Source organism: Charadrius vociferus, unplaced genomic scaffold (genome assembly GCF_000708025.1).
Source record: "Charadrius vociferus isolate BGI_N301 unplaced genomic scaffold, ASM70802v2 scaffold473, whole genome shotgun sequence".
NCBI lineage: Eukaryota > Metazoa > Chordata > Aves > Charadriiformes > Charadriidae > Charadrius > Charadrius vociferus.
Genome location: NW_009647444.1, coordinates 1,575,434 through 1,589,683, shown reverse-complemented (window position 1 = coordinate 1,589,683; position 14,250 = coordinate 1,575,434). Strand labels below are relative to the sequence as shown.

At 41.5% G+C, this 14,250-nt stretch overlaps 1 protein-coding gene across 1 annotated transcript in view; it reads right to left on the bottom strand.

The window, feature by feature from the left end:
- LAS1L (LAS1-like (S. cerevisiae)) overlaps positions 1–14,250 on the bottom strand; it is a 38,493-nt gene that overhangs the window by 20,106 nt on the left and 4,137 nt on the right. Inside the window, exons 2-7 of the mRNA XM_009880693.1 lie at positions 13,690–13,815; positions 13,425–13,494; positions 12,231–12,312; positions 10,999–11,196; positions 8,998–9,044; positions 5,700–5,809 (exon numbers count right to left, since the gene is read on the bottom strand). Of these exons, the coding sequence (XP_009878995.1) occupies positions 5,700–5,809; positions 8,998–9,044; positions 10,999–11,196; positions 12,231–12,312; positions 13,425–13,494; positions 13,690–13,815 (633 nt within the window). The remainder of the gene's footprint in view (positions 1–5,699; positions 5,810–8,997; positions 9,045–10,998; positions 11,197–12,230; positions 12,313–13,424; positions 13,495–13,689; positions 13,816–14,250) is intronic.

The following is a 14,250-nucleotide window of genomic DNA, read 5'->3' as shown; positions in this document are numbered from 1 at the left end:
TTTACTTAGAATTACATAGGCTTTCTAAATTAAAAAAGCACTTTCATAGGTTGCTTGACATATTCAAGAGAACTCCTAAACCCTCTTACCCCTGAATCCATAATCAAAGTTTCCAAACCCAATGAAGTCACAACCTTGCCAATGCATTCTGTGCCAGTCTTCCTCCCTCCCACATGGTCTATTTTCCATGAGTGAACAATCAAAAAAAAAAAAAATTCTCTCTTAAATGAAAGCAAGAAGCTGAGTCCTTAAATTAAGCTTCTTCAGAAATACACAGGAGACCGCAGCAAGAAGTACCATTAGTCAGTCCTTCAGAAAACTAGATTCTCATGGAGGCCACCGGGGAAGCACTAGCACAGCTGCGTTTGTGATATATGACAGGCTCCACGCCACTGAAAGAGTAAAGAGTTGCAGCATTTCAGGACAGACATGAAGCAAAGCAGAAGCAATTACCACGATGGTATTCAGAAACAACTTCTAGCAATCTCTGCATTCACTTATATAAACACACACACGCAAAGATATGTTTAAAGCTTGTGGAGTTTCTTTGGTTTTTAAGTAAAAAAGTGACTTGATTATAAACACTCGAACACTCATTGCTGCTTTGGTAGCATAATACTATTCAACTCAAACAAATGTCCTGGTGGAGAATGGGCTGGTAGCAAGGGTTACAGAAGGCAGAGCTTTTATTGAGTTTCTGAAGAAGTAACAGAAGCCAGGACCATTCACACAAGAACATTTAATGGAGAATTCCCTCTGAAGAAAGATAAATCTGCACTTAAGAGAAATTCCATGCCATATCACTGTATTTATGTTGCTCTATAAAGACCAATGGCAACCAGAGTGCGATAGGGTCTCATTTTCAATACAGTTAACATGCTATTATTAATAAACAGAAGTAGAAGGTACATGTATGAATCCTTTCCAGGAACTGTTTATAATCAATTTGGGCTCTCAAAGAAAATGTGTAGATGGTTCTAAGAAGCTGGATACAGGCACAGCCTTCCACTAACTATAAATACAACAGCTTGTGTTCTTTAAAAGTTGCATCTGGAGCTCCTTGAGCTGAGCCTGTACTGTCACTCTGGCGAAACATTCCCATTACATCACTATTATTTCAGGTACTTCACAGACAGCATTGCAGAAGCGCAACAAAACCCGTGCAGAGCTACCATGTGATAATGCATCACTGGGTCTTGCCCAGGGAAACCAACACCACCCCCAGTGGTACCCAGCACCAGAGCCATACTCAGCACTTGGTTTCCAGTTGTGCTAGCTAGCATGAAGAAAGCAAAGGCTGAGGGTCACCTATTTGGCTGTGAGAAAAGGTGTCAATCAAGTCCCTTGTCCCACTTCTTTCTTATCTCCTGACAGAGGAATGAGAAACTCCCCAGGAGAAATAATAAGCTGAGTGACCAGACTTCCACATTCTCCTATAACACATGCCCGCTCCCTACTTGGGCTCTGCCAGCTCTCAAGAATAAGCACATGTGTGAATAGAGTCGTAGAATACCAGGTTGTAAAGGACCTCAAGGATCATCTGGTCCAACAATCAGTCAAACCACTCTGCACAAATCAAGGAAAATGCTTCATTACAGCAGGTGGCCTATCTGACATCTATTGTTGACAAGAGCAGAAAAATACAGAAAAGTACCAAAACTAGCAGTATGTAACCTGATGCCTGGTTCCCTGGGCTCTCTGGAGCTAATACTGCTTAAAAAAAGCATAAGGAGTGAAGAGAAAGAGCCTGTAAAGTAAAAAGAATAAGGGTTGGAAACTCACTGCCGAAGCCATTCTGATCCAGAAACATGCATGTTTTCTTTCCGCAAGTTTGGCCCAAAGTCTGGAATTGCGGAACCAGTACTTACTGGAAATTATACACACACAAACACATATATGTGTAAAAATAAAAACATTCCTGCCAAAACTTCTCTCTGAAGAGTGAACACACAAGGCAGTTAAACAGAATTGCAAAATCTCTCTGCAGCAGCATCACTACTGAAGGGTTTCGCTCTTTGCTAGTTTTGCAAGCTGCGAGTTGTGAAACAGTCCCCCATCCCTGGCTGCTGTAATTGGGGGATTTCCCCACATATCAGAGCAGCTATTTTAACAAAGTTGCCTGATGATTAGGAGTCACTCAGGAAACCATGAAACAGCTAACAGAAACAAAACCCACAAGACAGAAAAAAAATACGTTTTTATAGTCATAGAAACCAGCTTCCTCCTCTCTGTTTTCTTTGTCTTCTTTGAAGCCTGTGCTTAAGGGAACCATCAAAAGCGCCTTATTCAATGTAGCACAATGCAGTGAAAACAAAGTTCCTATGAAAGCGTTACTGCCAGATTTGATTACTTAAGAAATGACAGATACCCTAGAGATACTATATCATCAGACTTTTTTATTAGAACACAGGATCCTGTGATGCTGTTTTTCCACAGATTCTTGCCCTATCTTTGAGGTTTCTTTAGGCCACACCTAGCATCTGAGTTTCATACCCTTACCTAAGTTACTGGGCTAGAATTCCAAACAAAGCTGTCGGAAAACTGACAGTGAAAGCTGGAAATGAAAACAGGCTCCTGAGATGTGCCACCTAGTTCTGGGACTTTCCCAGGTAGAAGACAAACTTTTTAAACTGCTTTAATTTTGGAATCGGCATCTCCTGAGCACACCAATTCAATGACGCCCTGTAATCCATGCTATCTGAAGAAGGACGGCGCAAAAACAATTCTATCATACTGCCACTTTACCTTCAAAATAAATGTCCGCAAAGCAGCGAAATTCCCAACATACTCTGCAGGAATTAAATGTTCCATTTATAATCTACAGCTATCCTAAAATATTTCCTCAAGTGGGTCTTCTTGAAAGACTGGAAAAGTCTAACCCTTCCATTTGACTTACCAACATAAAAGAACACAAGCCTACACATTGTAATGACAACACTGGAGCATCTTAACTACTTATCCACAACAGCAGCTTTTCAGAAGGAAAGATTCATGCACATGCACTTTTGGACTAACAGAAGGTGTTTAACAAAACATAAGAACTGCAGAGACTCCTTCCAAGGTAGAGGTGGTGTTGGGGGCAGGACGGTTACTTTTTCAAGTCTTCTCTACATCTGCCAGGCCAGGATTTCCTGTAGGAACAGTAACGCAAAAAAGGCTGCCACATTCTGATGACAGCAACATGTACAGAACAGCGTTGCACTGAACCAGATTCAAGCAGCTTAAATCTGCACTTAAATTCCAGCCTGTTAAAACTGTTTCAGAGGTGCCAAGCTGATTGCAGGAAAGCAAATTTTGCTTACTTGCCCACTGGCCAGATACACCACAAGCTGCCCTACGCAGGCTCCCCCCACTATGCTGCTCTCTTCATATTTGCTCTTTGCTCAGGAACACCCTTCAGAAGCAAAGCGAAAAATGTAACCAAGCTTATCACCAGCAAAACTAGTTATCACAAGCTGTGGTAACTGTTGATAACTGTTGATGCTGTACACAGACACCACTTTGAGTCAGAGTACTACCAGTATCCTGGAGTTGAGAAGCGCTCTGGAGACATTCAGTCCTCTGCAAAGCAAAAAAATGGCTATTGATGTTAAGGGGTTTGGGCGGGGTTTTTTTTTGTTTGTTTGTTTTAAAGTTACTATTCGCAAAGACAGACTAGAAATTCCCTTTTTTTTACTGCACACTCCTAGGTCAGCAGTGGCCCCGTAATGGATCGTATGTTATAAAACTCATCATGTGCCGCAATCTTTTCACCGAACAGAACTCCAAAGAAGCTTCCTTTCCCCACATACCTGCCCTCCAGCCAGTACACAGAGAGGCACACTACTGAGCGTTTAATTGACAGCCCTACCTCAGAGTCCCATCCCACTCACTTGCTGTCCATCCTAACAGTTTAGCCACTGCAAAGATGGTGAATTCAGCCTAAGGAATTCTTCTAAGAATCGCCCAAGAAATATATAAAGATATAGTGTGATGTGCTTAAGATGGAAACCTGAGATTATTTAAAGGGAACAACATTAGCATGGTTTGGGTTGTGCCAGTAGTAAAGAACAAGCACTGCAGAGCCCTGGGAACTGTCTGGGTATTCCAAGTGTTTGTATTCTCAAATATGTCATCCATTCCAAAGGTTCAAAAATGAAGCTTCCACAGCTCCCCTCTTCATCCCCTACATGGAATTTCGCAGCTTGATGAGGACAACTTTGAAACACTGATGCCTCAAAGGCCACAAATACAGTCACTAGCATCTAAATGCTAAGTTTGAGTATTCTGGGGAAAGATTTAATTTGATAGATGAAGTAGATTCTTGATTCTTTCAGAAATCCATGTGATTGAGGTTGAATGTATTTTGTGCACCTGCATGGGACAAATAGCAAGAGCTGATGCAACAGATGGTTCGTACAAAGATGGTGACAAAGAACTGCCAGAATGTGATTTAACGTAATTTCATGTGATACCACAAGCATGTTTTGCAGAATCAGTGCACAGTAAGCAAATCAAAACCACAGTATTTTCCAAATTAAGTATCTGTTTTGATCGTATACTTACAGGACAGTATTGTTATGAAAATTAAGTTTTGCACAGACATAAACTAATAGGAGAGCATGCCCACATTAGAAAGACCCCAAATACATGACTATCTTAAGAGCTTCACTACTTCAGTTTTCCTATACGTAAAGGCACTTCCTATATCTTCTACCTGTTACCAATGCATTACAACTGTTGCCTGAATGTTTCCTGCAAAACCTGTTTCACATAAGATGAAGTCTCTTGTTCTCACTTGAAACTTTCAAAATCCTTGCTTTATACTGTGGTAGCTTGCTTCCCCTCTACTGTGGGGCTGATGTCAGGTTCAAATACCTATTTATACATAAAAAGCAGCTGTACTTGGTCCATTCATGTTCTGATAGTGGCTAACAGAGGATGCTTAGGGAGAGAATATCAGAATCATAGGTGCAATGCCTTGCTTTCACCAGTACCTTCCAACCATCTAGCAACAGACACTTAGAAGTTCCATGTTTAGTAAGTGATGCTTCTCATTACAGAATCTTCAAGCCTTCTTCCTCATTACTCCATGCTCAGCAACGAATGGGTAATGCCACTAAGGTGCAAGACTCAGGGTTTTCTTCTGGCATACCATCTGATAACCTCTTAAACTAATCAGCAGCTTGTATGGCATATACATTTATATTCAAGACACCAGGAGTTATAGCTCATATTTGTAATGTGATACTCTCTCCCTCCTACAGAGTTACACTGACTAAATTTCTCAGATCTTCGTGCATTTTTTTACAGTAATAATAAGCTCTCAACACACTGGGTCCTAGAGGCTCTGTAGTAACAGAAAGATAGAAAGTATAGAAGAGGCCAAGTATTGCCCTGCAATTTTGAAGAATTCTAAAGGTTACTGTGAAATCAAAGTCTACACAAGGTTGTTGGGAGAGCTTTTGAAAACACTGAAGATGCTGACATGCCTTGGGGCCAGCACAGCTAAGACAGGGACAACACCTTGGAGACCATCTGGCACAGGAAACATTACTCATTAACACAGACTAACAACTCAGTCCTCAAAGATGTTGAGGAAATCAACCAATTGCTTTCTCCATGATCAGTTGAACAATGCAGTGAAAAAGTAGTGCAACAGGTCTACAGGCCCAGCTCTGCACTGCATCTTTCACCTCAGTTCTTTATCAGAGATGTACCTGTTCTCTTGCATTAGGTCTTTGATCTGAGCCAAAATCCAGTCCATTTCTGAAGAGGAATCGGACCACAGTTCTCGAGACTTCGAAACAGACTGCACAGTCTGCATAACCTGAGTGAAGGAAAAATGCAAGCATTAACAGCAAATACGCTCCAATGGCAAACAGGAAGGCATTGCTATGAAAAGAAGATGTAGTTCATCAACAGCAATTAAAAAAATCTTACAAAAATTCCCCTTCCTAGGGGTATACTATAAATTAATATAAGCCATGTCATACTTGGAAAAGGCCTGAATTAAAAGTCAGCAGCACCAAGGAGTCACAGTCCTGGCATCCTCATTCTGTTTCAAAACCTTGCTCTCCCTGACTTCAGCACAAACCAGGACACGCTCATTTTGAATCATTAACTGCACATGTGGGGTGGGGATGAGGTTGTCTACTCAGAAAGAAGTTTTGCCAGTCATGTTATGCATACAGTAGATCAAAATGTCAAATCAACACAGCCGTTTACGCAACCTGTAATCAGCTGAGAGCGTCTGCTGAGTAGCAGCAATATACAACGCAAACTACCAGGGTGTACCAAGACAGAACATTGGAGGTTAGTACTCCTCTGAAAGGAGGAGTACTCCTCCGATTTCTTGGTTTGATATATATTTTACGTGAGTCTGTCCAGCAAGGTAAGTCATACCTTCTACTTACGCTCACAACCTACCCAAGTGGCAATTCTACCATCACCACCTTCTACAAAATATTGTCATGAAGCATGTTACATCACCAACAAGTATCTAGCAGGGTTTTTTTTGGAAGACAATAATCACTGAGAGAAGAGAAGAAATTATTTTTCCTGCCAGGTAGGAATGTAATGTAAAATGAGACTGGAAAACCAAAGTGTCATTTTCAGGACTGTGATTAGCTCTCTTTGCCTATATATGTAAAGCTACCACTGCATGCAAAAGATACTTTAGATGACAAATCAAGTATAAAGACATGAGCTAAAGTGACTAACGAACCTCTAGCCCACCTGTACAAACAGTCAAAGTACACAACCCCTGTGACAGAGCTTACTTTGGCCTCGTTTATACCTTACAGACTTTTATAAGCTTTTAAGTATAATAAGTAGTTAACAAAATAGCTAGAGAAGTACCTGGATCAGAGACTGTATAGTTACACTGTTATAAAGATGACTTAGGTATAAATGATTCTTCTCCGTATATGCAAAAAATTAGAGACAGACTATACATTTATGCAGGGAGTAGCAAAGATGTTGTACCACTCTTGCTATGTCAATGTAGGGTTAGTGTTTAAATATAAACCTAAAAAAATCTTCAAGTAGCATTTATTTGATATTTGGAACATTCAATTGCTGTCATGGTTAAGAAAATATTCGGATACATCAAACCATCTGCCCTTAAAGGGCACAAGCTCATGTCATTTTTTTCAATCAATTTCTAAGTTTCAGAGATTTTATCAGCTATGATCAGTTTTAAATTACAAGTCTACTGTTGTACAGAACAGAATTTCAGAGGCCAAGAAAGGACCAATATGCTCACATCTCTTCAGATTACCTGCAGTAGTTATTAATGCATAAAAGTAGTATTATGTTTTTTTATTAAAGACAAACTTAAGTTAAGAACTTGCAGGTATCAGCCATAAGGAGTAACACTCCTTGTGGCTGACAGATCTTGGCAAGCCCTTTGCCCAGGCTGAGTACGCCCTACTCACTGTACCTCAGAGTGGCAAAAATTATATATTAAAGGAGGCTATATCCACAACACATGTATCTACAGAGCATTCATTTTTCACAAGTCAGCTGTACTTTGTCACAGCTGACAGACTTAGAAGTACACCACTTGAAATCATTCAACAAGAAAGGCCGCCTTACAGGGTGAACAGAGACATTTCAAAAGCACAGTATGCAGCATTCAATTAAATTGAGGCATGTAACATAGTTTAGTCTTCAGCCTGTATTTACACCATTTCAATAGGATAAGGAGAGTTTCACATGAGCTTCGAGACAAAAGTTTTGAAATTACTCTTTAGCAATTGACTAACTACTCCTTTCCCCCACTCAACCCTGGCCAGTTTAAATTTTGAATTGCATTTTCCTATTCAGTTTGAAATACTTCCCTCTGTTCTGTTAATATGTTAAGAGGTCACCACCACCATAATCAATTTGTCTCTTCTACGATACAACGCAAAACATACAAAATAAGCCAGTACGAACTACAGAGAGGGAAGGATGAACAAAGGAGAATCACATTATATACTCCAAACCCAAGACAACGAAGGAAACCGGATGTTCATTTTCAATAAAATTCCTGACCCTGGTTCTCATTGCTGATTAAGTCTACACTTCACTGGAACGTTAGCACACTTTCTCCTTTAGCCCCTGATGATATTAATCAAAATAAAAGTAAGAACAGCTCCCTGGTAACAACAGTATGTCGGTGAGGTCATGTATCGAAAGACCTTTTACAGAGTCTGTAACCGAGCTCTCAACACATCTTAAGAACTATCCCATTATTAAGAAAGGGAAGCTGAGCAGAGAGAGATTTCTGGGGCAAATTATTCACATATCTGAACTGCAGCACCTGAGCCACTGGCCCACTGCAAAAATACACAATGGATGATAGAAAACATGGGCTAATGACCTCTGAATGACAGGTCCCAATTTCCAGAGGCAATAGGATGAAGGAAAACAAACTGAGCACACTCTACCTGGACAAGCAAGGCTTGGGATCTCCAACAAGAATATATCTCATTTATAAACATGAACAAAGTGTTCACATTAGAAACCATCACAGGTCAAATTGCTTGCTCTCTGCAGTGAAGCTTTTCTTTGGCAAGCCATGTATGACAACACTAGGAGAGACGTCTGAACAAGAAACTAAGCAAGCCTCCCTCTGCACATGCAGTAGTCACCGGTCCCCTATGGGCTACACGCTAGACGGCAGCACTGCTTTAGGCAATAATAGACAACCTAGCAAGTGCTGGTAGCACTGTGGACACTGGCTTACTGCCACCTCTGCAGCACTGATACAAATATCACTTCTGCATCACTGATGCTTCCGGACAGATTCTAACTGTGGGAGGATGCTACAGGGAGAAAAAAAGAGATCCCTGCAGTTATATGAAATAAACTCCTGGCACAGCAACTTAGTCGTGCCAGCACTCAGGTATCTCAAATGAGGCTTGGCCAAGGGCACCAGTTCTTCAGTTTGGGCAAGAATGAAGAGAAGACCTGTTGCCCCAAGCAGGAAATGAGAAGAACCAAAAGTGCCGATGATCAGACTGCACTTACCCGAAACTGCTCATTCTTGTAGGACATCAACACATCTCTGACTTTTTCTAGAAATAAACATAAATACATAGTTTAAACAGGGAACAGATCAACTATATAAGGGAATTTTGTATCAAGGCAAGCTACTTAGTTCTGGTGAATACACAATCAAGGAAGACACCAGTCAAATAAAGTCATAAATTCTGATTGAGACAACATTCATTCTGAAGACAGCTCCCAGACTTTTCCAGCAACATAAATTTTATCAAGTGGGGTTGAACCAGGAGTTCAGTATTTTAACACTAACAGTGACCAAAGACAGGCAAGTTGGATAAATCCAGACAGCTCAAAAAAAAAAATCCCTAAATAGATCAATTTAGGAAGAAATTGTTCCCATAGGCAGTTCATGTACTGATGCCTATTTATCTTCCTTATACTTGCATTTTAAATCTATTGCAACAGCACTGTGGCTATTCACAAACCAACCATATACTTATTGGACTTCACTATAATTTACTATCTACATGAAACGTCTTTTCTCTATCTATGGACCACTTTTACTGTACCTGAAATAGCACCATATTTCAAAATATTTCCCCATTCAGATGTCACTGTCACCTGTTGTCAGGATGCCCACCACCCAGTATCAGCTAGATAAAACTGGAGATGCATTTGAACTGTAGGACTGATATACCGTTGCCATTCCATCACTCTGGTCACATAAATCACTGTATCATTCTGTGGTTCTCTCTTTCAGAAACTGAGCGTGCGGTGTTCTTTTTTTAGGGTAGCCAGGGAAAGGAAGGAATAAGGAATAGCACATGCTTGCACGTCACCCAGCATGAAGTCAGACACAAGCCCAGACAGACACTCTGACAAGAGAAGTGGTAAATGCTGCTGCATTCCAAAGTTTATTACTGCCTCTTGGCTTGACATGTTCCAATAAATTCTGTATTAAACTCAAAGTGCACAACAAATTAGCTAATATTTTCTGGATCACAGCTACCCTCTCTATGTATGAGTCTGTTATAAAGGAATCTAGAAAAGACTTGCAACAAATCCATAGATCCCAAAGCCAGAAAGATCATTATAGTCACCTATAGCGTAACATTCCAGGAAGCATGAAGGGCCACTTTGGCATTTCTGCACACTCTCTAAACCTTGGATTGTGCTGTTGTAATCTGTTGGGCGAGTTACTCCCCATAACCATGCCATGTTTTGTCAGGAAAAAATTATGACTAATTTGTTTTACTGTTTGAGGTACCGTTTGATAACCTCACATGCCTCAAACTCACAGACCAGCCATCTAATCTGAACTCCCACTTCCTCCAGTAAGTCATTCAAACTAGAAATCTACATTGAGAAAAGCTCCCTATTTTGGGTTCAAAGACTTCCGGGGATGGAAAAGCAACCACTGGAAAAGTTTACTAAAGTTGTCCCATTGTTTTGCACTTTATATCTTAGATTATATCCAGGTTTAATTACCTGTGATTTTCTTTTTAAATATATACACTATTGGCAGCTAGTGATTTTCTGTCCAGATGCGAGGTATTTTGAAACTGACTGAACTGCCTTTGTCCTGCTTTTGCTCAAGTTAGGAATCTACAGAGTTTTGAGGGCTATAAAAGGACCATAACCTTCTTTGTCAGTAGTGGCCTCAATACCAAAACTGTGGCTGTCAAGACACTACAACCAATTTTTACAATGCTTGGTCCTCAACCATCCCTGTATAACTGTTGCTACTGATTAGGACGCTGCATATTCAACAGAAGTAAAAGATTTTATGCTACAAATTCAGTGAGCTAATACCAAAAAAGTCAGTCACCCCAAGAATCCACCAAGGCCCAAAGAGGAATCCCAAAACATGAGCTGTAGGTATATTTTTATGCATTGTCAAGGCTAGAAGATGACACTTTTAAACTGCCTTCTCATAGAAGGAGATAGATAGATAGATCTATCTCCTTCTCATAGATATGGGACATATCTACTCCTTGTATCTGCCACTGTTCTAGGGACACCTACCATGGAATTCTTTGTGTTTCTGACAGGCCTCATGCTGTGGGGTTTGAATCTCCCATGCATCAGTGTCCAACTCCGTATTTTCTTCTGCCGCTTCCTGCTCCTCGTCCTCATCCTCGTCCTCACTTTCTTCACATAAATTATTGCCCAGCTGACGGCTCCAATACGTCTTTCGTAGCCAGTCCAGCACAACATCACAACCTGAGGGAGAACAGCAAACATTCTCTTCTCAGTGAGGTTTCCTTTATTATTCAAAAAAAATAGAATATAGCTGGCACATTGCTAAATTGCATTGTGAAAAGAAATGTCGTTAACAAGTTACGAAACCTGAAATCACATACAACTCCATTAATGAAAAGGTGAATGAGTTTAAAAAAAACCACAAACCCAACAAAAAAAAAAAACAACAAAAAGAACTCACAACCAAGTACAACAGGTTAACACCTACCCACTGTCTTTTTGGCAACAAGAAAGATCGGACACTGCTATAGTGCTACACCTTGCTCAAGCTAGGCCAAATTTAAGCAGAAACTATGTCCCAGCAGTGACGTTCTGATGCGAAAATGAGTCAGTTCTTTAGTATCACCATGATCAACAGTGTCTGAAACAATAACATTAATTTTTTGTGCAGAGACTACACTAGGCATACATTAGATAGAATGGAAAGAAAACTCCTTTTCTCCCATCGCTATTTCACTACCCAACTCAATCTAAGGACCCTGCTGAAGCTTATTTAACTGACTCCTCCGTTCTTAACCCGAAATTCCCAGGAACCCCTTCAAATGCCATGAGCTGGTCATTCATTCAGGTTTGCAGTACCTACTGCATTTATCCCTAAAAGGGATTTTTTAAAAGCCTCAGGTATCTCTAAACCATCAGGAAAAGCATTTACCTCTTTCCTGAGATGAACTTTCTGTGCTGTAAAGAAGCAAGAGGTACAAACTATTGTTTCCAGTATTTTTTTCAGGGGAAGGAGAAAGTCTCTGAACACCTGCCCTGTAATGCACCACAGCCTGGAGCCACCAGACACAGTTCAGCTACACCCAAAGGGCAGCCGCAAACCCTCCTGGTGTCTCACACCACAGCTCTCCCTGCCAGGATGAGCCTGCTGCCTGCCCTGCAGGGTCCCAAAATGGAGGGAGGAGCGCTCCCCTCAAGGCCTGTGGCACTGGCATTGCCACCCTGAGCACACCTCAGGCCAGGACCTCCCAATGCCACCCACTGGCAGCACTCACCCTTGCGGCACAGAGCCAGACGCGGCAGCTTCCCGTGGGTGAGCTCGTGACGGAGATCCACAACCCAGATGGGGATATCCACCTGGAAGAACAACCACGGGAGTTACCCTACAGTTCCCACTGCATCACGCCACAACTGCATGCAGAGAACTTCTACCTGGGCAGGAACAGCCTCTTCTGGGCCACTCCTGCACCACAGTCCCCCAGCTTCCCAATTCAAGGGTGGACTGAAATCCCCACCTCTCCAATCCCACTCCTCCTGTGGCCAAGGATCCATACAAACTTGGGATTTTTACAGTTTAAGTTCTTCAACGTTACTTGCAACAGCAGATGTCTTTTTAGACAGAGGTGCTGTGTATAATGAGATACTGAGCAGCAGTCAAATTATGTTTAAATAAAACATTTTGGATGACAGTTTGTATATCAAAGATACAAATCATGTCATATGTAATACTCAAATCATACACACTCCAAGTTGCACGCAATTTTTTGCAACTTTTCTAAGGACAACTACCTTTAACTATGCAAGGCCTCTATTTTTAAGCTTGATCAGTTTTAAAAGGTGAGATGAAGCACCTTTCTTAAAAACCAATAATAAAATAATCAATTCATCATTCTCACACAGGGGCCTCAGACAAGGCTGCATATATAGGACAGTCTCAAATACTGTCTGTTCTTGACTTCTAAAATTTGCTGTTCACACCCGGATATGATGCTTAGTGCAGCCAGCAATAAAAGGACTCGAGCTGCTCCTACTACAACAAATACACCTTGAACTTTCCCTCCTCCACACAGAGGTGGACAAGCTCACCTCAAGTGAGAGACACAAGATGAAAATGTCTTCAAGTATGATTAAGTGCTTTTTATGTATAACCTTGCCCGTCAAAGACTAGAATTGATAGATATAGATTTAGCTCTTTTTCCATATCTCAGTAGGTAACAAACAAAAATGTGTGGTTTATATGTCAAGTGGGACTTTGTTACCCCTAATCTGACTTTAAAGGACAAAGTTTTAGATCTAGTTACATCAAGCCTCTTTAAGACTTTGCAGTTGGAAAGAACTGGCATTTGTATCCATTATTTTGGTTATAAAAGAATGATCCCCCAACTCCCTCCACCCAGCGTTGTTAATAAACAATGCATACGCTCCCTATATACACATAAGTTATTGAGTAACGGTTATTAAATATTTACCTCTTTGGCTAATTGTCTCAGAGGAATGCTGACCATTTTCTGTTTCCTTTCTGTGATCAAGTTGACAAACCTGCATGCAGGTTACAGAAAAGATAAACGACTATCAAACGAGTGATTAAGAAACTTGGAACCCCAGAGAAAAATCCCCCACACGCCGTACAACGCTGTGGTCCCAGAGATGCCAAGTGAAATTAGACACCTGAATAATGCTATCTGTCCAGGTCTCTCTTTCTCTCTCACAGCACACAGGCCTTCAGAGCCCTACCTTACAAGAGCCAGCCCATAAGAGAGGATGAGCTCATGCGACTTCAGTCTGCCAGACGAATCCAGGACCTTGCAACGAATCAGTTCAGCGGTGCAATCCACTGCGAGAGGCATTTTGGGACCATACCTGGAGGGTAAAGGAAAGATAGGTGAGCAGTCTCACAAGAATACACTCCCCCTGCAAAAAAAGGTAGCTTTCTGGCTACTTTTTGTATTCTGTGGTTTTTAACAGCCTGAGAGGCGGTATGCAGAACAACCTCTTTACAGGTGGCTTTTATTTGGAACAGTGATTACATGGCTACTCTTAAGCACATGTTAAATGAGTATTTATGGATATGCGAAGTACCTACACGATACAAGACACCTAGACCCAGTGGGGGGAACACAGCCAGGACACGGTGCTTTAGGGGCCCAGGAGATGCTCGCTGCAGCGCTCTGCCTGCAGAAACCCGCCTGCGAAGCTGCGGGGACACAGGGCTTCTGCCCGCCCTGGTGCGCAGGGGACAGCCTTACCCCTGCGGCGGGCGACACGCCCGAAGCCCACCGCCCGCAGCCGGCGCCC